Source organism: Macaca nemestrina, chromosome 5, assembly GCF_043159975.1.
Source record: "Macaca nemestrina isolate mMacNem1 chromosome 5, mMacNem.hap1, whole genome shotgun sequence".
Lineage (NCBI taxonomy): Eukaryota > Metazoa > Chordata > Mammalia > Primates > Cercopithecidae > Macaca > Macaca nemestrina.
The window spans coordinates 29,655,664-29,678,249 of record NC_092129.1 but is presented as its reverse complement, the minus strand read 5'-3'; the positions used below and the strand labels follow the sequence as shown (position 1 = coordinate 29,678,249).

Below are 22,586 nucleotides of genomic sequence, written 5' to 3'. Positions count from 1 at the left end.
TAATTCATCAAGTCAAGTAAGGAAACAACCCACAAAATAAAAACAGTGTCTAAAACCAAAGAAAACCCCAGATCATTATTTTCCTGCTTAAATGCTAGACACCCCTATACACATCATTATTTCAAATAAATCACAAAGTCTTTACTTATCAAATTCAAAATACTAGACAACACCCATGTGTAAAGTAGCACTGCAAATATAAGAGCTAATTCAGTTTTCCAAAAAGGATTGCTTTACTAGAACCTCAGGTTCAGATTCCCAATAATGAAACACATTTATCAATTCATTTTCCTATTCAACAAATATTTATTGGGCACCTTCAGGTAGCAGGAACTGCCTATGTTGATTGCAGGCAGAAAGAAATGAAAATACTTGTCCTTAAGGAACTTACTGGGCTCTGACAGATATAAACCAAAAGAGCTATAAAGGCATATAGTAACTGCTAGAATAGAAGCTAGGACAAGTGGGTGCCAGGGAAACAGGCTTCAGTGAAGGCTGGAACATAAGCGTTCAGAGAGAATGTGACCTTCAACAATGAGTAGAATGTTACCGAGACAAGTGTTGAGGTAACACTTTGGGTAGAGGGTCCATCCTGAGCCACCACACAGAGGCCCAAGAGCACATGATGCACTGGGGAAACAGCAAGTGTTCTAATGTAGCCTGAACAGAGATGTCACTTCAGCTAGCTCAACTTTGATCCTTGCTAAGTGTACAATAAACAGAGCCAGTAAGTTCCTATAATCCTGGCATGTCCCCCAAAATATACCATGGTCCAGAAACTCTGCATAGGAAACACGTAAAAATCATGGCTGTCAGATTCGGGTATGTCCTAAAGAAATGAACCAAAATGGTAAATAACTGGGAAATCTTGTAGTTATTAGTTATAAAAATGTTTTAAAAACTGAAGATGCTTTTCTTGAAGATGAGATGTGGAGAGGTACAGCATGTTATAGAGAGGAGAAAATGAGTCTTGATGCATGGCTTCAAATACTTTTAAGGAAGCACTGTTCGCTCCCTTATAACATCAAATCCTAAAGCCAGATTGTGGCTTTGGAAAGAAAGGGTGGCAATGGAAAGAAATTCTCCATATGGGAAAATAAAGTTTTGACTTCTTGCCTTGATCTTACTCCCTGAGATTTCACTGCCTACTTGGGGAGCTCTCCATGCATGGAAATGCCAGTAACATACAGCCTTCATGAGGCACTGCACCCTTGAACACAGTGCGAATGTGGCCAAGTGATCCTTGCCTTAGTTTCTCACAGCACAGCTAAAACTAAGCTGGAAAGGGAAAGAGAAACTTTCCTAAAGGCTGAGGACCAACAGCAGACCAAAATAAAACAAACAAACAAAACCACACACACACACACACACACACAATGTAGAGTAACACATGACAAGGTAAGCTATATTGAGATATGGTGCCTATTTATGTAAATAACCTTACTGAACTCCCTCAATACTGATTTCCTTTTACATATGCAACACAATTATTTATTGCACAATGCATTCACCTCAATACTAGCTTTTATGTTCAAGCCAGACTCATGCATTTTTTTGGACAGCATGTTGGAACTTGAGAATGGGGGTTGTTTGAAAAAGTACTCTCTCCCTAATTTGAAAATCACTATTCCATATTAGTCTGTCTTGCTCCTACCACCTGGAAACACCTTAGGCATTTACAGACTCTTCCTGTAAACACAGAGAGCAAAGCCCAGAGAAGTATTTGTCTGGGTCTATTTCTTGTCTGAGGACCCACTTCTTCACTAGTGAATACAAAGGGTACTGGAAAATTCTTCCCTGATTTGCATAGCCCAAAGTCCTGGCCAGAAAAATGTGGTATCATATTGTTTTGAACAAGATGTCCTGTTCTGAACACAACAGCATCAGGATGACATCTCACATAAAGCAGCAAGAGGTCCATTGTGTTACAGTGTACAAAAGGAAATGGGAATATTTTCTGTGAGGAATAAGTGAAGGCAGGAGGGAAGCATACCTTAGCCCAAAGGTAACAATGAATTCTTTCAAATCTGAGGTTTTTGAAAATGGAAAGGAATGATTTATTAACAACAAGTTCCTTAACAAAAGCAGTGTTCAGAGTCTGCATGGCCAACTGGTAGGCATATTGTAGAGGGGATCTGTGAACTGTGTACACAGCACCAGCAGATTATCTTACAAATCTAAGTAGGTAAATATGGAAAAGTAGTACTACAGAGAGTGGTAGATAACAAATGTAAGGTCTTCACTTCATTTCTTTCAGAATATCTTCCAGACCATTTTATAATGAACACCACACTTGGTCTACTTTAACACACTAACACGGGGGCCATCAGAGAGAGACGATTCTTCACTTGTTCATTGTGCTAAAGACCCAATGACAATGGGATAAAGTGAAAACAGTTCTTAGTACCACTGCAGGTCAATTTATCCTAGCTGCAAGATTTGATTATTACTATAGTTTTTTTTGTATGTTTGTTTGTTTTTAAGGTGAAGTGTAGGCTAAAATATCAGATAAAGCTCAACATTTGGCTGTTAGAAGTTCAAGCACAAGTTAAAAACCTCTAAAAAATATTGTGTCTAATTTATGCATCAAAAAAGCAAACAAAGAACAGCCTTAGCAAAACACTTCATTAGTAACTGGAGAAAGAAATGCTAATATAATTTAGTAGGCTTGCATCATAGCTGAGTGTTACACATTTTTTCAAGGGTAATGTATGTAACACACACTTTGTTTACACTGGCGTCTATCAACAGGGCTAGACAACTTTGTCTTTATCTGCCTCATAAATCTATGCCAACAACAACCATTTAAGAAACTACACTTTTTTTTCTATCGGCTCCTGACATGAGTGATATATTAATCCCAAGAGAAATCAGTGTGTGTTGTAAGCTACCCTAACCTTGTAGGGAAGATGCACAACCAGAGTCTCCATTTGTAAACACTGTCAACTTAAAGTGATGGTGTCAGGGAAAACTGGAACAAAACAGCATACTAATTACATGTTCATGGGAAAACTTTACACATTTTTACATATGGGAAACAGTTCTCAAGTCATCTTTACCAGAAGGAAGATTAAGCACGTTTTAAAGTACACCTGTTCTCAACAACCAATTCATTTGACTGTATTCTTAAAGCCCTTAGAAAATTCTTTTACCACATGAGAAAATATTTGTTTAGTGTTTATAAAAGGTAATTTCTACTCAGAGGATTTATAAGAAAGAAAAAAAGACAGCTAGAGAACTAAGGTAAGAACACAGACAGAATTTCTCCAGGGAATTTTATTGGTTTTTTTCTTTCACCTGGTGGTAAAAGATGCGTCAAACATGCCATTATATAAATTATCAAGATTCTGCTTAACATTTGTGGGAAGAAGAGTGGGGATTATTAGTCTTGTCTGAAGAAAACCAACAAGAGAATTACCTCTAACATCTTTTCTAACATGCTGATGAGCATGACCTTCAACTCTTTCTCCAAATCGATATGAAAAGGGGGATCATTTCTTAAGTCTACACTTGGAATAAGAATGAAACCTAGAATTGCACCTACCTCAGTAAAACTTGTATGAGTAAAATAACTACTTTTAATCCTTTAGATGTCTCTCCTCTCTTCCATAAAGAACTGCTATCACCTCCTCTATCTCCCAAAGAATATTTTTTTTATTTTCGTAAGTTCAATGACCATCCCCTTCACTGCCCCCAATATTGATGACTTCCAGCAAATTACTCCTGAGTCATGTTTTCTAGGCATCTCTTTGATGCCCTAACGGGTCTTCAAACTTAACACTGTCAACATATTTCAAACTAAATTAATTTTCCATTTCCCAAACCTGCTCCTCCTCTTCCAGACATAGTCAATTTTACCCCTCCTTTCTGCCCATTGTCCACCACTCACCCCATGTTTTACTTCAACTATATTCTTTTTTACTCCCCCATGCCCTTCTCAGTACCCAGGGTTGCTCATTCTGCTCTCTTTGCCTAATAATAATAACAATCATAATCCTTTCCAGTATGTATCATACATGGTGCTAAGCAATTTATATGTGTGATCTCATTTAATTCTTACTACATTCTTATGACATAGGTACTATTACTATCCCCAGTTAAAGACGTGGAAACGATACTCAAGGTGACAGAGCTAATATGTGACAGGCTGAGAGTTTAATTCCAGTTTGAAAGCAGTGCTCTGACCTGCCTTTTCCACCTTGGTAAATGCAACATCTCAAGGCTTAATGTGTTTACTCTTACATGAATTCTTCAACAAATATATTTTGAGTGCACCCTCTACCAGACATAGTGCTTGACACAGGTTATCAGCAGTGAATGAAGTGAATTTGGACCTGGACTCCTAGAGACCAGTTAGAAAGAAAAACTTAAAGCAAATAACCACAAACATATATCATAAAATCCCAGGTGATAATTGCTATAGTGAAAAGCTTTCAGTGTGGGTGATTTGTTTGTCTCCAGGCATCACATGAGGACATTAGAGTCACAACTTCAACATTTTTTATTTCTCCATCATTAACTTGTTCTCTTATTGATATGTGGTTGCTGTTGCACTGATAAATTATAGGAACTATTCAGGTTAGAAATTAGATTTCTAGTTGGAAATTGAAGTCAATTTTGTAGAAATGGAATGGTAAGCCTTTTTGGCATCATGACAAGAGTTTTAGGGAGAGGAAGACAGAAATACTATGAGTGAAAAAGTGAGACTGGATTTGACAAAAGGCAAGGTTGTCTGAATGTAAATCTCTCAATTCACAAATGCACTTGTTCTATTTGATATAGTATGAGTTTGACAATGTTCAGAACATAATATAAAGCTCTATTTACTCAAATTTTTGCCAGAAGGGAATTGTTGGGTGTTGGGCCTAGAAGGATAAATGGACAGGTAGGAGCTCTAGTTACTGCTTATTGTTATATTCTTTTTACCCTTTATCCACCTGCCGAGTACAAACAATTTGACAAGTGGTCTTTACAAAAATTAAAACCCCCAAATATGATATTTTAAGTCTCAAACTTCATGTGAGAAGCACTAACGCAGCTATAAAACAGTTATAATATTTTCAAACAGCTGAACTGATGGCAAAGGCCATAATAAATTTCCAAAGAATGGCATCTTGGATCAAGATACTGTAAATCAATGACTCAGAATAATATTAAAATAAACATTACAAGGGTTGTATCAATAGATACAAACCCACTTAAGCCTGTAAACATTACTATAAAGAGACGTTAAATTGCACAGAAATGACAGACAATAGCAGCAATCTTTTTTTTTTTTTTTTCTGTTTCTGTTGCCTTATGATGCAATGTATTGTGTGTGAGTACTTAAATTCACTCCTCTTAAAGTTACAATAAATGACACCAATTTGGAACTACCTTATTCTATTGGGGAAACTGAATTTTTAAAAATATTGCAAAATAAAAAATGTTCACCTGTTCATCGCAAAGAACAAAGATCTTACTCTCAGTACAGGGTGTCATACTGGGCCCATGAATTTCACAGTTGTTTGGCTGGGGTATCCATGTCAGTGCTCTCCTTACCTATAATACCCAGACAGGTATGGGCATGTAAACCAAGCAGTTAATGTTAATGTAGACCACAGAGTTTCATGATGAAAAATGTTATATAAACTTTACACTAAAATAAGTAAAAATTATTGCTTCAGGAATTACTTGAATCATCGTTAGAACTTTGTACAACATAGATCAAGGAGATTACGGACTTCTGTTATCGATCTTCTCTTCTACACTAGTAAAGAAGAGTAACAAAAATAATCATCCTCAAATTCTGTGGTAGTTTTACTCTTTTGAAATTTGCTGAAGTTTCATTTTATAGTGTAATGAGATTTCCACCTCACACCCACTGCTGAGGATCTTAACTGCTTCATAATCAACATTTATTGTGTTGTTGAATTCCTCCTCACACCAAAGCAAATTTTTCTTTTCCTCTACTAATCGAAAGGAGTCAGTTGAGTTTAACAAATTTAAGATGTTGATCCATTTGCCCCAGCTTCTCTTCTTACCCACAACAAATCGATGGACATTGGAGAAGCCTGACCTCTGGGAAATGTTATCAGAATAGCATGGGATCACTCAAAATTATATAAATATAGAATCTTCTATTTGTCAATTTTTACACATTTCACTCTCAGTACATGTGTACTGTGATACATTACACTCATCACAACATGATTTTGGTGATTTTAGATGAAATGAGATATAAAACATTTCACTGTTGCCATAATTTTGACTGAAATTATAACTCTATTATCCATTTCATGAAAACAACACATTTAAAAATTACTCAATTATTCCCACTCTAACTCAATTTTGTACATGTTTTAATTACTGCAATTTTAAAAATTAGTATAGTCTGAGTTTCTATATATCAAATATTAGAAAAAAATTGAATATCCTAATTGATGGAATTACAAGCCCTTCTAAATTCCTGTTCTTATACAGTAACACACAACTGCAATAAAAATAACAACATAATCTAAGGATATATAGCATGATATAAAAGTATTCTATTAATGTTCAGTTAGCTTTCAACAGCACTGTAGGGCAATACTTTAGTTATACAATTTTGTAACCTCAAAAATAATGCTTTTTATAGAAGGGAAAAAAAGGATTTTATTCTAACAGTTATACCTGATAGAGAATGGCCTACATAAAAACAGTAAATTAACTATGAGAGTCAAGCAGTTTCAAAGGACGACTCATGAAGAAGCTTTGATTAATCTACAAATACTGTAGCTTATCACTGCAACAGCAGAGGAAACTACCTACTAAACAATGGTCCCCTCAAAGCTACAAGATGAATAATGTAACCGCTGCTCTCAAGAAAGGGAACGTGACCAGAAACTTACCTTAAATGGAGAGGACTTCAAACAGCCTTTGAAACCACTTCATCCTGCCATTTTGCTGTAATGACAAGGATGAAAACTACTGCCACAGCCTCACTGGTTTTCTGCTTCATTTACTGCAAACATTCTCTGCTGTGGATTAGTCACCTGGTGAGGCTCAAAACTTTGGAAGACAATTGTTCTGGGGTGGGCCTGGGGCACTGGTGTGTCATGAAAGCTCTTGGGTGATTCTAATACACAATCAGGGCTGTGAAGAAATGCTCTGCTGCCACAGTTGTTGCCTTGGTTTCCCAGGCTTCTGTCTGGCCCTCTTGTGATAGCTTCTGTGAATGCTGCCAGATGACATTTCTCTAATTCTCTAATGCTTACAGAGTTAAATGCAAACTTCTGCGCAAACTGCACAAGACTCAACATGATCTGCTCTTATCTGCTTGATCAGCTGCCTCTCCCCTACTCTCCACCAGCTCTAGAAGCACTTGATTGCAACAAGCCTGGCCTTAGCCTCAGGGGCCGTGCACTTACTCATTCCTTGCTTTGAAATGCTCACCATGTTTATCTGTCTGGAGAACTGCACCTCCTCTGTGAAGCCATTCCTGACATCCTAGAGCCCAACCCTCCTTTGAGTGTTCTCAAAGCATCCTATATGTACACAGTTTTGTGTTTTTTTCTAATCATATTGGACGGTCATTTTTAGAACACATGTCTCTCCCATCTTCGTTAGACTTTTTTGAAGCAGGGACTATATCACATTTGCTCTATAGCCCCCAAACTTAGCACACTGCCTAGCATATACAGCATTCTGTATTTGTTGAATAAATGAATGATATAATTTATACTATTTTTACCTATTATAGATATAGCAAGAGGAGACTTACATTGGGACCACTGGAAAAAAATCAAGTCCATAATAATAAAGAAAAAGTCTTAGTATTTATTTAGTATTTGGTAGTAGTAACTATTATTAAAGATCAGCCTTCCAATGAGGTTACTAGATTAATTTTCAACATGGTTAAAGTCAAAGACAAAACTGTAATTAATTCCTTAAGAGTGCGCTCTTATCATCAGCCTCCCCAAACCATATGCTTTCAGAATGATGGCCAATAAATGCTCACCTTCAGCTCCATAAAGAAACCCCCTTAATGCCCACCACAAGTGGATCTAATCTGGCTGCTTCTGCTATGTGACGTCTAACCCACAACTCTGGTGAAAATGCTTACTTTGTATTTGCTTTCTGATCTGGAAGGGGTGGGAATATGTCCTTTTTTCTTGAAGGTTGTAAAGTGCTTGCACTGAGGACATGGCTTGGTGCTGGAATCAATACGGCCAAGTTCCAAGAAGTACTTATACTTGATGGAGTCTTCATGCGTTAAGTTATAGACAACAGTTGTTTCTTCCAAGAATTCAAAACACTCTGTGATGGGGCATTTGATTTCTACTTGGCCAAGTTGTACCTGCATGATGGAAGAGCAGATGGAAGGAAAAAAAAGTCACTGGTTATTTTCTTTCATTTTTTTTTTTGTATACAGTATTACTTATTTCATGATTGCAATAAAGGATTGTGTGCAATTTTTAAGATAACATAATCAATGTTAATCACCTTGATACCTGCTTTCGGCAATACCAAAATAATCACTATATAATGTTTCCGAAATGATTTAAAGGGCATTTAAGTCTTCTCTGATTATTGTTTTTGTGACAAGAAATGGACCTAAGCCACAGGCTCACCAAAGAAGCAAATGATCATCTCATGTTTCTGGAAACTGCAAGGTTACACAGCATTCAGATGATGCACCGACTGCAAGAACTGCAGGGTCACGCAGCATTTAGACAACATGCCAACTAAAAGGTGTTTCATATTTTTCAACATCACTGCAGAATACTTCAGCACTAAACTCTGGGCACATTTTACTATTTTAAAAGGACTAAAGAGATTCTGTAATGTAGAATGCCTAATAGTTTAAAAAATGTTACAAAAAATAACTGTTTCCTCTGACCCTTCTGTGTTAAGAACATAAAGTAAGTAGTTCCTATATAATGAGAATCATAGGAACAAGTAAGAAAATGAAACCAGCTACAACAGTGTAAAAAAATCCTTATGAAATCTGGCTACTACTGAGATAATTTACAAAATTAATGTATTCAAAGGACTATGGCGCTAGATTAGGAGAGAAGGGAGGATACATCAAAACGCGACATTTAGTATGTGGTATGGAGTACTAGATATGGTTAGCATTAAATATTACAATAAAAGATTACAGCACAAAGTATGGACACAACTAATTTTTAAATGATTAAAATAAACAACTTTGAAATAATGAGTAGCTAGAGTGTTTTTCGTAAGTGGTGAACAATAACTCTTTATATTCATGGCATTACAATCTCTTTTGTCCATCCTAATGTAGTAAAGGGAGGCACTAAAAACTCCAGATGACAAACAACACCAAACCCTTTCTATTTTATTTGGGTGAATCTGACATTCTCAGAAAGCAAAGCATACACACTTGCAGTAGAAAAGTATGCTATGAAGACTCAGGTAGGAGTAGGAGAAAGCCATGCAGTTTGGGGAAAGAAAAACACCACAGAGAGCAGTTAAAAAAAGAAAACTAAATTCATAGTAACTGTTAACATTGCTATTTATCTGGCACAAGCTTGAGGTAAGGTAGTTAAGAAGTTGCAGGCTGACATGTTGAATATCAGTAAAGAGCATGAGCTAAGCTGAAAGCAAAATGAAAGAGGCTGGCTTTGGATAATTCTCCTTATTAGTATTGACCTGTTAAAAGTATAAGCTTTGCATAATTTTATGCTACTATTGTACAAAACACGGCCCAGAGAGGATTTAAAAATATGTGCCCATTTTTTTCTACTTTTTCTGATGAGTCTGCTCACAGTCCCAATCAGATTTTATTATTCATGTTACAGTGTTATGATGCTATTATAATTCAAATTATGTTTTAGAATAAATTATTTTGTTCTGCCTCAAGACAAAAATTCTCAGGAGATTTTTGTGTAGATAAAAAACCCTGTGTAACATACTAAGAACCTGGTTTAATGAAGTATAGAACTTAAGCATTAAAAAATGACTAAATGTTTCCTCTCTTAATATTCTGTAGACATTTATCGAGCACGATTCTGAGGCAGGTACGGGCTAGGTACTGAAGCTTTCCAGATGCAGGTCAGTAAAGAGGCAATCAGGATGCAAAATGGTGAGTACAAGGTGTCAGGAGAAGTACAGTAATCTCATACTTGGGGGGATCCGAAGAGGTTTCTTGGAAGAAGTGAGGTTTCAAGTGAGAGCTTAAGACTAGCAGGATTTAGCCAAACAAAGGTGAGAAGGGGTTCCAAGCAGACAAAAGAGACAACTTGGGCAAAGGCCTGGAGGAAAGGGAACACAGCACTAGCATACCCCAAATGCACATGCATCTGAACTTAAAGATCACAGCCTTGGGACAGCTCTTAAAGATGAGCAGCAGCCTGGACCACAATGTGTGAGTAAGGAAAGATGAGGCTGTTATGCAAAGATGAACCAGCTTGGACCAGAGCACAAGGGCCGAGCATGAAGCCATCTTAGGAGTCTGTATGTTTTTCCGATTTAAATAGAAAGCTATGCAGTTTTCAGAATGTGAAAGATAGTTTTTTTTTAAGTCCACAGAAAATGGGCTTACTTGGGCCACCTCGAGAGGCACTTGTTATTGGGCAGCAGTACATTTTTATGATTAAGAGCCTGAATTTTTTATTGTCAGGTCAGTGTTCGAATCCAGTCTTCCTCACCTATGAGTTTATTTTAACTATATAAATGATAACAATGGAGGCAGCAATTTCACAGCCACTCAGGAATGACCAGGTGTTATGGAAACTGAATGCAGTTTAGGGACTAGAACAATCCAAGGCAGCTAAAGAGGGCAGGTTGTCTTGATACTCCTTCAGCAGTGGGTATTTATTACTCAACCACATCAGGATACCATCCAACATCCAATCAAACACTTACTTTTCTACTGCAGTATTGCTCAAATCTGCAAACCTATTCAATTTCCATAGAATATATTACTTCCTCTAGATTTCATACCCTCTGCATTGACTATTCCTTCCCTTCCCTTCTTTCTCAAGGCTCCAAAATCCCTATCCTACTACATTGAACCAAAGACCTCATATTTTATTGAACACATAGAGGCAATCAGATGCATATTCCCATACCTACCCACTACCAGCTCTAGCAATTTACATCTCTGTTTTCTGTCTTCCCTCTATAGAGGGCTGAATCTATTTCCAGAACAACTGTATACGAGTCTCTTAAAGTGTCTGTAAAGTGTCTGTTGGGCATTCCAGTTTCCTGGCCCACTCAAGGCCTACAGAACTGGGATCATTGTTGACAAGCCAGTAATTGGCAGTTTGGAACAGCTACTCATACAATCATTCTTCTTCATACTAACAGTATCCTCTTTTTCACAATATAGTGTTACTCATCACCTATGCAATCTCTTGGCCTCTCTCTACATGCAATATCTTTTTCAGAAAATTGTCCTCAAAAGATCACTAGCAAACAACTAATTATGATTAAGTGAAGTACACTTTTTCATGTGTTCAACAAGGTATGTATTTCATCAATTCAAGAATGCATTTTAAAAGCACATTTTAATTTCTTGAAAGTCAAGTTTTTTATAATCAAAAGAAATTAGTATTGTACATAGTTTACTTGGCAGTGTTTTTACTTTCTTGGTGGTGCATAACCGAATACTGCATCCTACTATTGATCACATCTTTGATTTCAGTGAAATGTGGTTTCTGTGAGCTAAGTAGTGTGATGGACTTCTGGAGAGATAAGAGGAGAGAGAAACACAGGGTTTGTACTGGAGGAAATGAATAATAAACAAGCAAATAAACAAGGCAGATTGTAACCTGTGTTATGAATGAACTACACATCATGGAAGCAATCTCTAAGGAAATGACAACCTGAGTTGAGAACTGAAAGGCCTGTCATGCAGAGAACATGGGGAAGAGACAGCAAATAGAGGAAACAAGAACATTGGCTCCAGCCAGAAGGTGTCTGATGTGCCTCTGCTCAGAGCACAGAACTCAGTGACAAAAATACATACTAAAGGAAGGAGAGAACAGTATGAGATGAAGTTGGAGAGTTAGGCAGAAGACAGATCACATGGACCTTGTTGGCCATGGTAAAAGGTCTGTATTATAGACAATACGAATCACTGGTTTTAAGAGGATGACTGACATGCTCTTCTTGGAGAAGAGACTGTAGAGGAATAAAAGTGAAGGCTGGGAGAATTCTGGAAGTCTGGATTCAATGACTCTTCCCACAAGTGATGTCTAACTGTTACAGGCAGTTGATAGACGACTGAGAGGTAACAAGATACAGGGTGTATTTTGGAAGTGGAATCAATGAGATTTTTTTAAATTGACAAAAATTTTATGTATTTATGGTATGCAACATGAGGTTTTAATATATATGTACAGATAATATATATTAATCAAGCAAATTAATAAATGCATTACTTCACTGCTAATTTTTTAACAGAAGTAAGAACAAAGATCATTAATAGGAGTGGTGAGAGAGGGCATCCTTGTCTTGTGCCAGTTTTCAAAGGGAATGTTTCCAGCTTTTGCCCATTCAGTATGATATTGGCTATGGGTTTGTCATAAATAGCTCTTATTATTTTGAGATGTTACATCAATACCTAATTTATTGAGAGTTAACATGAAGGAATGTTGAATTTTATCGGAGGCCTTTTCTGCATCTATTGAGATAATCATGTGGTTTTTGTCACTGATTCTGTTTACGTGATTGATTAAATTTATTGATTTGCATATGTTGAATCAGTCTTGCATCCCAGGGATGAAGCCAACTTGATCATGGTGGATAAACTTTTTGGTGTGCTGCTGGATTTGGTTTGCCAGTATTTTATTGAGGATTTTCGCATCCATGTTCATGAGGGATTTTGGCCTGAAGTTTTCTTTTTTTGTTGGGTCTCTGCCAGGTTTTGGAATCAGGATGATGCTGGCATCATAAAATGAGTTAGGGAGGAGTCCCTCCTTTTCAATTGTTTGGAATAGTTTCAGAAGGAATGATATTAGCTCCTCTGTACCTCTGGCAGAATTCAACAGTGAATCCGTCTGGTCCCGGGCATTTTTTCGTTGGTAGGCTATTAATTACTGCCTCTATTTCAGAACTTGTTATTGGTCTATTCAGGGATTCGACTTCTTCCTGGTTTAGTCTTGGGAGGGTGTATGTGTCCAGGGATTTATCCATTTCTTCTAGATTTTCTGGTTTATTTATGTAGAGGTGTTTATAGTATTCTCTGATGGTAGTTTCTATTGCTGTGGGATCAGTGGTGATATCCCCATTATCATTTTTATTGTGCCTATTGGATCCCCCTCTCTTTTCTTCTTTATTAGTCTACCTAGTGGTCTATCTATTTTGTTAATTTTTTCAAAAACACACCTCCTGGATTCATTGATTTTTTTCGAAGGTTTTTCATGTCTCTATCTCCTTCAATTCTGCTCTGATCTTAGTTATTTCTTGTCTTCTGTTAGCTTTTGAATTTGTTTGCTCTTGCTTTTCTACAGTTGTGATGTTAGGGTATTGATTTCAGATCTTTCCAGCTTTCTGATGTCGGCATTTAGTGCTCTAAATTTCCCTCTAAACACTGCTTTAGCAGCGTCCCAGAGATTCTGCTATGTTGTCTCTTTGTTCTCATTGGTTTCAAAGAACTTCTTGGTTTCTGCCTTAATTTTGTTATTTACCCAGGAGTCATTCAGGAGCAGGTTGTTCAATTTCCATGTAGTTGTGTGGTTTTGAATGAGTTTCTTAATCCTAAGTTCTAATTTGATTGCACTATGGACTGAGAGACTGTATGTTATGATTTCAGTTCTTTTGCATTTGCTGAGGAATGTTTTACTTCCATTTATGTGGTTGATTTTAGAATAAGTGCCATGTGGCACTGAGACAAATGTATATTCTGTTGATTTAGGGTGGAGAGTTCTGTAGATGTCTATTACGTCCACTTGATCCAGAGCTGAGTTCAAGTCCTGGATGTCCTTGTTAATTTTCTGTCTTGTTGATCTGTCTAATATTGATAATGTGGTGTTAAAGTCTCCCACTATTATTGTGTGGGAGTCTAAGTCTCTTTGTAGGTCTTTAAGAACTTGTTTTATGAATCAGGGTGCTCCTGTATCGGGTGCATATATATTTAGGACAGTTAGCTCTTCTTGTTGCATTGATCCCTTTACCAATATGTAATGCCCTTCTTTGTCTTTTTTTGATCTTTGTTGGTTTAAGGTCTGTTTTATCAGAGACTAGGATTGCACCCCCTGCTTTGGTACATGCATCCCAGAACTTAAAGTAAAATTTTTTTAAAAAAGAAAAAAAAATGTGGTACATATGCATCATGGAATACTATGCAGCCATACAAAGGAATGAGGCCATGTCCTTTATAGGGACATGGATGGAGCTGGAAGGTATTATCCTCAGCAAACTAAAGCAGGAACAGAAAACCAAACATCACATATTCTCACTTATAAGTGGGAGTTGAACAACAAGAACACATGGACATAGCAGGGGTGGGGGGCAAGAAGGAACAACACATACTGGGCCTGTCAGGGGATGGGGTGGAGGGAGGGAGAGCATTAGGAAAAACAGCTAATGCATGTGGGGCTTAGTACCCAGCTGACAGGTTGATAGTTGCAGCAAACCACCCTGGCACATGTTTACCTATGCAACAAATCTACACATCCTGCACATGTATCACAGAACTTAAAAAATTAAATTAGAAAAGAAAGATCATTAATACACCAAAAAAAACTTGTATCAAGCTCCTAACAATAGGATAGGTAATATAAAAAGTTCATAGTATAAAGTGAATTAAGCCATGAATCCTGCCTTCATAGACCTTGAGAATGTAGCAATTAAACTGGTATTGATAGTCTTCTAGCAATTGGGATTTGTTGGTATTAATTCATCTAATATTTACCCAATAGTTTAAAAAACTTTTTATTAGGGATAATTAAAAGTATATGTGAAGGTTGGCAGATTAGCATTACGAATCCTTAAACAGCCATCCTCTAGCTTACATTGTCAACTTATAGCCAATCTTATTTCTTCGATACCCTGAGTAATATGGCCCTCCCATGTTATTTTGAAGAAAATACCAGATATCATGTCATTTCATTCATAAATATTTCAGTATGGGGCTAAAAAATTAAGAAGTCTTTTTAAAACCATAACCATGATACCATATATCTCCAAAAATGTCAATTTTTTAGTATCAAGTTAACATTCTAAATAACATATCATCTAAATTCTGTTTACTGGATTTTATCTCCTATTAAGTACTTAAAGATATTTTGCTGCTCAGTGTGTTCAATGTTAATACAACTATTTATACCACTGAAAAAGATGCTCTTCAGTTTTTCTGAACAAAAACATTTCCAACCTTGAAAGAAAAAAATTGCTTAACTCTAAAGGCATCTATAAGGCATCATTAAGAGACACTATTATCCACTTAATGTTCAAGCTACATGGCTAATTTGCCACCCGGGAGAACTCAAAAGTAACTTAATGACTCAGGTGATGAAGACCTTTGGAAAAGTGGCAGACTAATTAATTAAATTCTCCAAAGAAAAGGATGAGAAAAAGTACAAGCTCAATTTATCAAATGTGTGGTTTATGACTCTGATCATGGTTTTAAGTGGTCATGACAGTTTACAAGGTGCTTTGGATTTTGCTCATTTGATACTAGAGGATTTCATATTTCCTCTGTTTTGAAAAATGGAAATATGTTAATATGACAGAGAGAAAAGAATACTGTAACGAAAACGGTAACAATAATCACAAAATACACATAGATCTACTACAGGCAAAGCACAGCTCCAGGTAGTTTGTGTGGATTAATTACTTTGAGGTGCACCATGGGGGCAGATTGATTTCAGACTCACTGATGTCCCCATCACTTTACTCATCAGTGATTATGGGAAGGTGCCTGCTATACTGACACACATGGGTTTTTGTTTATTCAGAAGCTACTACAGGGCTTAGTGCTAGATGCCTTTGAATTTTTCTAGAAATGATTTAAAAAATCAAGTCAAAAATTCTAGAAATCTCTTAACTCTAAGCAAGATAAATACAGTACAAAGACAACCACATTTAAGTACATCAACTAAAAGTGATATACCAAACACACAGTAACAAGAAGTAACCAGAGAAAAAGGCATATTCCCAAGTAGAAAACTTCAGCCTCAAGTGCCTTGCTGGTAGCTTGCTGTTTAAAAGCTACTCAGTTTTTGGTATTTTGATACAACAGCCTGAATAGACTACTACTCTTGATCTAGAAAAATAAAGTCGTAAAACTATTTCTGCCAGAAATAAGACTGATCATAAAGCTACAAGAATTACATTAGTATGACAGTGGCACAAGGATAGATAATAGAACAATGGAACAGAAAAGAGAATAGAACAAAACCACTTCCATATGAACACTACAGAGCAGTGGGGAGGGTGCTTTTTTTTTTTTTTTTTTTTTTTTTAATAAATTGTGCTGTTGGTTTAATATCCATTAAAAAAATCAGTCTTGAAGAATCGTCACACTGTCTTCCACATTGGTTGAACTAATTTACACTCCTACCAACAGTGTAAAAGCATTCCTATTTCTCCACATCCTCTCCAGCATCTGTTGTTTCCTGGCTTTTTAATCACCATTAGTCGCCATTCTAACTGGCATGAGATGGTATCTCATTGTGGTTTTGATTTGCATTTCTCTAATGACCAGTGATGATGAGCATTTTTTCACATTTGTTGGCTGCATAAATGTCTTCTTTTAGGAAGTGTCTGTTCATATCCTTCACCTACTTTTTGATGTTTTTTTTTTTCTTGTAAATTTGTTTAAGTTACTTGTGGATTCTGGATATTAGCCCTTTGTCAGATGGATAGATTGCAAACATTTTCTCCCACTCTGTAGGGTGCCTGTTCACTCTGACGATAGTTTCTTTTGCTGTGTAGTTCTTTAGTTTAATTAGATCCCATTTGTCAATTTTGGCTTTTGTTGCAATTGCTTTTGGATCTGGAACGAGGAATACCATTTGACCCAGAAATCCCATTACTGGGTATATACCCAAAGGATAATAAGTCATTCTAGTATGAGGACACATGCACACGTATGTTTATTGCAGCACTATTCACAATAGCAAAGACTTGGAACCAACCCAAATGCCCATCAATGATAGACTGGATAAAGAAAATGTGGCACATATACAGCATGGAATAATATTCAGCCATGAAAAAGAATGAGTTCATATCCTTTGCAGGGACATGGATGAAGCTGGAAACCATCATTCTCTGCAAACTAACACAAGAACAGAAAACCAAACACCGCATGTTCTCACTCATAAGTGGGAGTCGAATGATTAGAACACATGGACACAGGGAGAGGAACATCACACACCGAGGCATGTCAGAGGTTAGGGGGCAAGGGGAGAGATAGCATTAGGAGAAATAACTAATGCATGCGGAGCTTAAAGCCTAGATGATGGGTTGATGGGTGCAGCAAACCACCATGGAACAAGTATATCTATATAACAATCCAGCACGTTCTGCACATGTATCCCAGAACTTAAAATATAATAAAATAAATATATAAATAAAAGTAAAATTGAAAAAAAAAAAAACTTTAACAGATGAGGAGCTGCAAAACACACACACACACACACGCACATACACAAATCAGTCTTGACTTTTATCTCAAACCAAGTAGACTGAAACTGTAAATATAAAAGGTGAATGAAAAAGTTTCTAAAGATAATAAAAAAGAATATCTTAGGGGCATGCCCAAGATGGCCAAATAGGAACAGCTCCAGCCTCCAGCTCCCAGTGTGAGCAACACAGAAGATGGGTAATTTCTGCATTTTCAACTGAGGTGCAGACCGACACCTCACACCTCACACAGCGGGGTACACCCCTGAGACGAAGCTTCCAGAGCAAGAATCAGAAGCAACACTTGCCGTTCAGCAATATTCTATCTTCTGCAGCCTCCGCTGATACCCAGGCAAACAGGGTCTGGAGTGGACCTCAAATAAACTCCAACAGACCTACAGCTGAGGGTCCTGATTGTTAGAAGGAAAACTAACAAACAGAAAGGACACCCACACCAAAACTCCATCAGTACATCACCATCATCAAAGACCAAAGACAGATAAAACCACAAAGATGGGAAAAAAGCAGAGCAGAAAAGCTGGAAATTCAAAAAATCAGAGCACATCTCCCCCTCCAAAGGAACGCAGCTCATCGCCAGCAATGGAACAAAGCTGGATGGAGAATGACTTTGACGAGTTGAGAGAAGACAGCTTCAGTCGATCAAACTTCTCAGAGCTAAAGGAGGAACTATGTAACCAGTGCAAAGAAACTGAAAACCTTGAAAAAAGATTTGATGAATGGCTAACTAGAATAACCAATGTAGAGAAGTCCTTAAAAGAACTGATAGAGATGAAAACCATAACATGAGAACTACGTGACAAATGCACAAGCTTCAGTAACTGACTCGATCATCTGGAAGAAAGAGTATCAGCGATTGAAGATCAAATGAATGAAATGAAGTGAGAAGAGAAGTGTAGAGAAAAAAGAGTAAAAAGAAATGAACAAAGCCTCCAAGAAATATGGGATTATGTGAAAAGAACAAATCTACATCTGATTGGTGTGCCTGAAAGTGACAGGGAAAATGGAAACAAGTTGGAAAACACTCTTCAGGATATCATCCAGGAGAACTTCCCCAACCTAGTAAGGCAGGCCAACATTCAAATTCAGGAAATACACAGAACGCCACAAAGATACTCCTTGAGAAGAGCAACTCTAAGACACATAATTATCAGATTCACTAAAGTTGAAATGAAGGAAAAAATGTTAAGGGCAGCCAGAGAGAAAGGTCGGGTTACACACAAAGGGAAGCCCATCAGACTAACAGCAGATCTCTTGGCAGAAACTCTCCAAGCCAGAAGAGAGTGGGGGCCAATATTCAACATTCTTAAAGAAAAGAATTTTCAACCCAGAATTTCATATCCAGCCAAACTAAGTTTCATAAGTGAAGGAGAAATAAAATCCTTTACAGACAAGCAAATGTTTAGAGATTTTGTCACCATCAGGCCTGCCCGACAAGAGATCCTGAAGGAAGCACTAAACATGGAAAGGAACAACAGGTACCAGCCATTGCAAAAACATGTCAAAATGTAAAGTCCATCGATGCTAGGAAGAAACTGCATCAACTAGCTAGCAAAATAACCAGCTAATATCATAATGACAGGATCAAGTTCACACATAACAATATTAACCTTAAATGTAAATGGACTAAATGGTCCAATTAAAAGACACAGACTGTCAAATTGGATAAAGAGTCAAGACCCATCAGTTTGCTGTATTCAGGAGACCCATCTCACATGCAGAGACATACATAGGCTCAAAATAAAGGGATGGAGAAAGATCTACCAAGCGAATGGTAAACAAAAAAAAAAAAAGCAGGGTTGCAATCCTAGTCTCTGATAAAACAGACTTTAAACCATCAAAGATCAAAAGAGACAAAGAAGGTCATTACATAATGGTAAAGGGATCAATTCATCAGGAAGAGTTAACTATCCTAAATATATATGCACCCAATATAGGAGCACCCAGATTCATAAAGCAAGTCCTTAGAGACTTACAAAGAGACTTAGACTCCCATACAATAATAATGGGAGACTTTAACACCCCACTGTCAACATTAGACAGATCAATGAGACAGAAAGTCAACAAGGATATCCAGGAATTGAACTAAACTCTGCACCAAGTGGACCTAACAAACATCTACAGAACTCTCCACCCCAAATCAACAGAATATACATTCTTCTCAGCACCACCTTGTACTTATTCCAAAATTGACCACATAGTTGGAAGTAAAGCACTCCTCAGCAAAAGTAAAAGAACAGAAATTATAACAAACTGTCTCTCAGACCACAGTGCAATTAAACTAGAACTCAGGACTAAGAAACTCAATCAAAACCCCTCAACTACATGGAAACTGAACAACCTGCTCCTGAATGACTACTGGGTACATAACAAAATGAAGGCAGAAATAAAGATGTTCTTTGAAACCAATGAGAACAAAGATACAACATACCAGAATCTTTGGGACACATTTAAAGCAGTGTGTAGAGGGAAATTTATAGCACTAAATGCCCACAAGAGAAAGCAGGAAAGATCTAAAATTGACACCCTAGCATCACAATTAAAAGAACTAGAGAAGCAAGAGCAAACACATTCAAAAGCTAGCAGAAGGCAAGAAGTAACTAAGATCAGAGCAGAACTGAAGGAGACAGAGACACAAAAAACCTTCCAAAAAAATCAATGAATCCAGGAGCCGGTTTTTTGAAAAGATCAACAAAATTGATAGACCGCTAGCAAGACTAATAAAGAAGAAAAGAGAGAAGAATCAAACAGATGCAATAAAAAATGATAAAGGGGATATCACCACTGACCCCACAGAAATACAAACGACCATCAGAGAATACTATAAACACTTTTACGCAAATTAACTAGAAAACCTAGAAGAAATGGATAATTTCCTGGACACTTACACTCTCCCAAGACTAAACCAGGAAGAAGTTGAATCTGTGAATAGACCAATAGCAAGCTCTGAAATTGAGGCAATAATTAATAGCCTACCAATCAAAAAAAGTCCAGGACCAGACGGATTCACAGCCAAATTCTACCAGAGGTACAAGGAGGCGCTGGTACCATTCCTTCTGAAACTATTCCAATCAATAGAAAAAGAGGGAATCCTCCCTAACTCATTTTACGAGGCCAACATCATCCTGATACCAAAGCCTGACAGAGATACAATAAAAAAAGAGAATTTTAGACCCATCGATGTAAAAATCCTCAATAAAATACTGGCAAACGGAATCCAGCAGCACATCAAAAAGCTTATCCACCATGATCAAGTGGGCTTCATCCCTGGGATGCAAGGCTGGTTCAACATATGCAAATCAATAAACGTAATCCAGCATATAAACAGAACCAAAGACAAAAACCACATGATAATCTCAATAGATGCAGAAAAGGCCTCTGACAAAATTCAACAGCCCTTCATGCTAAAAATTCTCAATAAATTCGGTATTGATGGAATGTATCTCAAAATAATAAGAGCTATTTATGACAAACACACAGCCAATATCATACTGAATGGGCAAAAACTGGAAAAATTCCCTTTGAAAACTGGCACAAGACAGGGATGCCCTCTCTCACCACTCCTATTCAACACAGTGTTGGAAGTTCTGGCTAGGGCAATCAAGCAAGAGAAAGAAATAAAGTGTATTCAGGTAGGAAAAGAAGAAGTCAAATTGTCACTCTTTGCAGATGACATGACTTTATATTTAGAAAACCCCATTGTCTCAGCCCAAAATCTCCTTAAGCTGATAAGCAACTTGAGCAAAGTCTCAGGATACAAAATCAATGTGCAATAATGACAAGCATTCTTATATACCAGTAACAGACAAACAGACAAACAAATTATGAATGAACTCCCATTCACAATAGCTTCAAAGAGAATAAAATACCTAGGAATCCAACTTACAAGGGATATAAAGGACCTCTTCAAGGAGAACTACAAACCGTTGCTCAGTGAAATAAAAGAGGACACAAATGGAAGAATGTCTTCCTATGCTCATGGATAGGAAGAATCAATATTGTGAAAATGGCCATACTGCCCAAAGTAGTTTAAAGATTCAATGCCATCCCCATTAAGCTACCAATGACTTTCTTCACAGAATTGGAAAAAACTGCTTTAAAGTTCATATGGAACCAAAAAAGACCCCGCATTGCCAAGACAATCCTAAGACAAAAGAACAAAGCTGGAGGCATCACACTACCTGACTTCAAACAATACTACAAGGCTACAGTAACCAAAACAGCATAGTACTGGTACCAAAACAGAGATATAGAACAATGAAACAGAACAGAGCCCTCAGAAATAATACCACACATCTACAGCCATCTGATCTTTGACAAACCTGAGAAAAACAAGAAATGGGGAAAAGATTCCCTATTTAATAAATGGTGCTGAGAAAATTGGCTAGCCATAAGTAGAAAGCTGAAACTAGATCCTTTCCTTACTCCTTATACGAAAATTAATTCAAGATGGATTAGAGACTTAAATGTTAGACCTAAAACCATAAAAACCCTAGAAGAAAACCTACGTAATACCATTCAGGACATAGGCATGGGCAAGGACTTCATGTCTAAAACACCAAAAGCAACGGCAACAAAAGCCAAAATTGACAAATGGGATCTAATTAAACGAAAGAGCTTCTGCAGAGCAAAAGAAACTACCATCAGAGTGAACAGGCAACCTACAGAATGGGAGAAAATGTTGGCAATCTACTCATCTGACAAAGGGCTAATATCCAGAACCTATAAAGAACTCAATCAAATTAACAAGAAAAAAACAAACAACCCCATCAAAAAGTGGGCCAAAGATATGAATAGACTCTTCTCAAAAGAAGACTTTCATACAGCCAAGAGACACATGAAAAAATGCTCATCATCACTTGTCATCAGAGAAATGCAAATCAAAACCACAATGAGATACCATCTCACACCAGTTAGAATGGCAATCATTAAAAAATCAGGAAACAACAGGTGCTGGAGAGGATGTGGAGAAATAGGAACACTTTTACACTGTTGGTGGGACTGTAAAC

General features: G+C 37.1%; 1 protein-coding gene and 1 long non-coding RNA gene across 4 annotated transcripts in view; one reads left to right on the top strand and one right to left on the bottom strand.

Annotated features, from left to right (window-relative positions):
* Window positions 1-22,586, bottom strand: part of LOC105465545 (ring finger protein 217) — a 135,449-nt gene that overhangs the window by 37,491 nt on the left and 75,372 nt on the right. The window contains exons 2-3 of one of the 3 annotated variants that reach the window (XM_071096405.1): window positions 8,084-8,317; window positions 5,434-5,541 (exon numbers count right to left, since the gene is read on the bottom strand). The exons of 1 other annotated variant lie outside the window; for it this stretch is intronic. In XM_071096405.1, coding sequence (XP_070952506.1) covers window positions 5,434-5,541; window positions 8,084-8,317 — 342 coding nt within the window. The remainder of the gene's footprint in view (window positions 1-5,433; window positions 5,542-8,083; window positions 8,318-22,586) is intronic. One more of the 3 variants, XM_011713998.3, reaches the window with a different exon arrangement.
* Window positions 605-22,586, top strand: part of LOC112423816 (uncharacterized) — a 26,441-nt gene continuing 4,459 nt past the window's right edge. Inside the window, exons 1-2 of the long non-coding RNA XR_011623334.1 lie at window positions 605-727; window positions 9,977-10,069. This is a non-coding gene — a long non-coding RNA (uncharacterized lncRNA). The remainder of the gene's footprint in view (window positions 728-9,976; window positions 10,070-22,586) is intronic.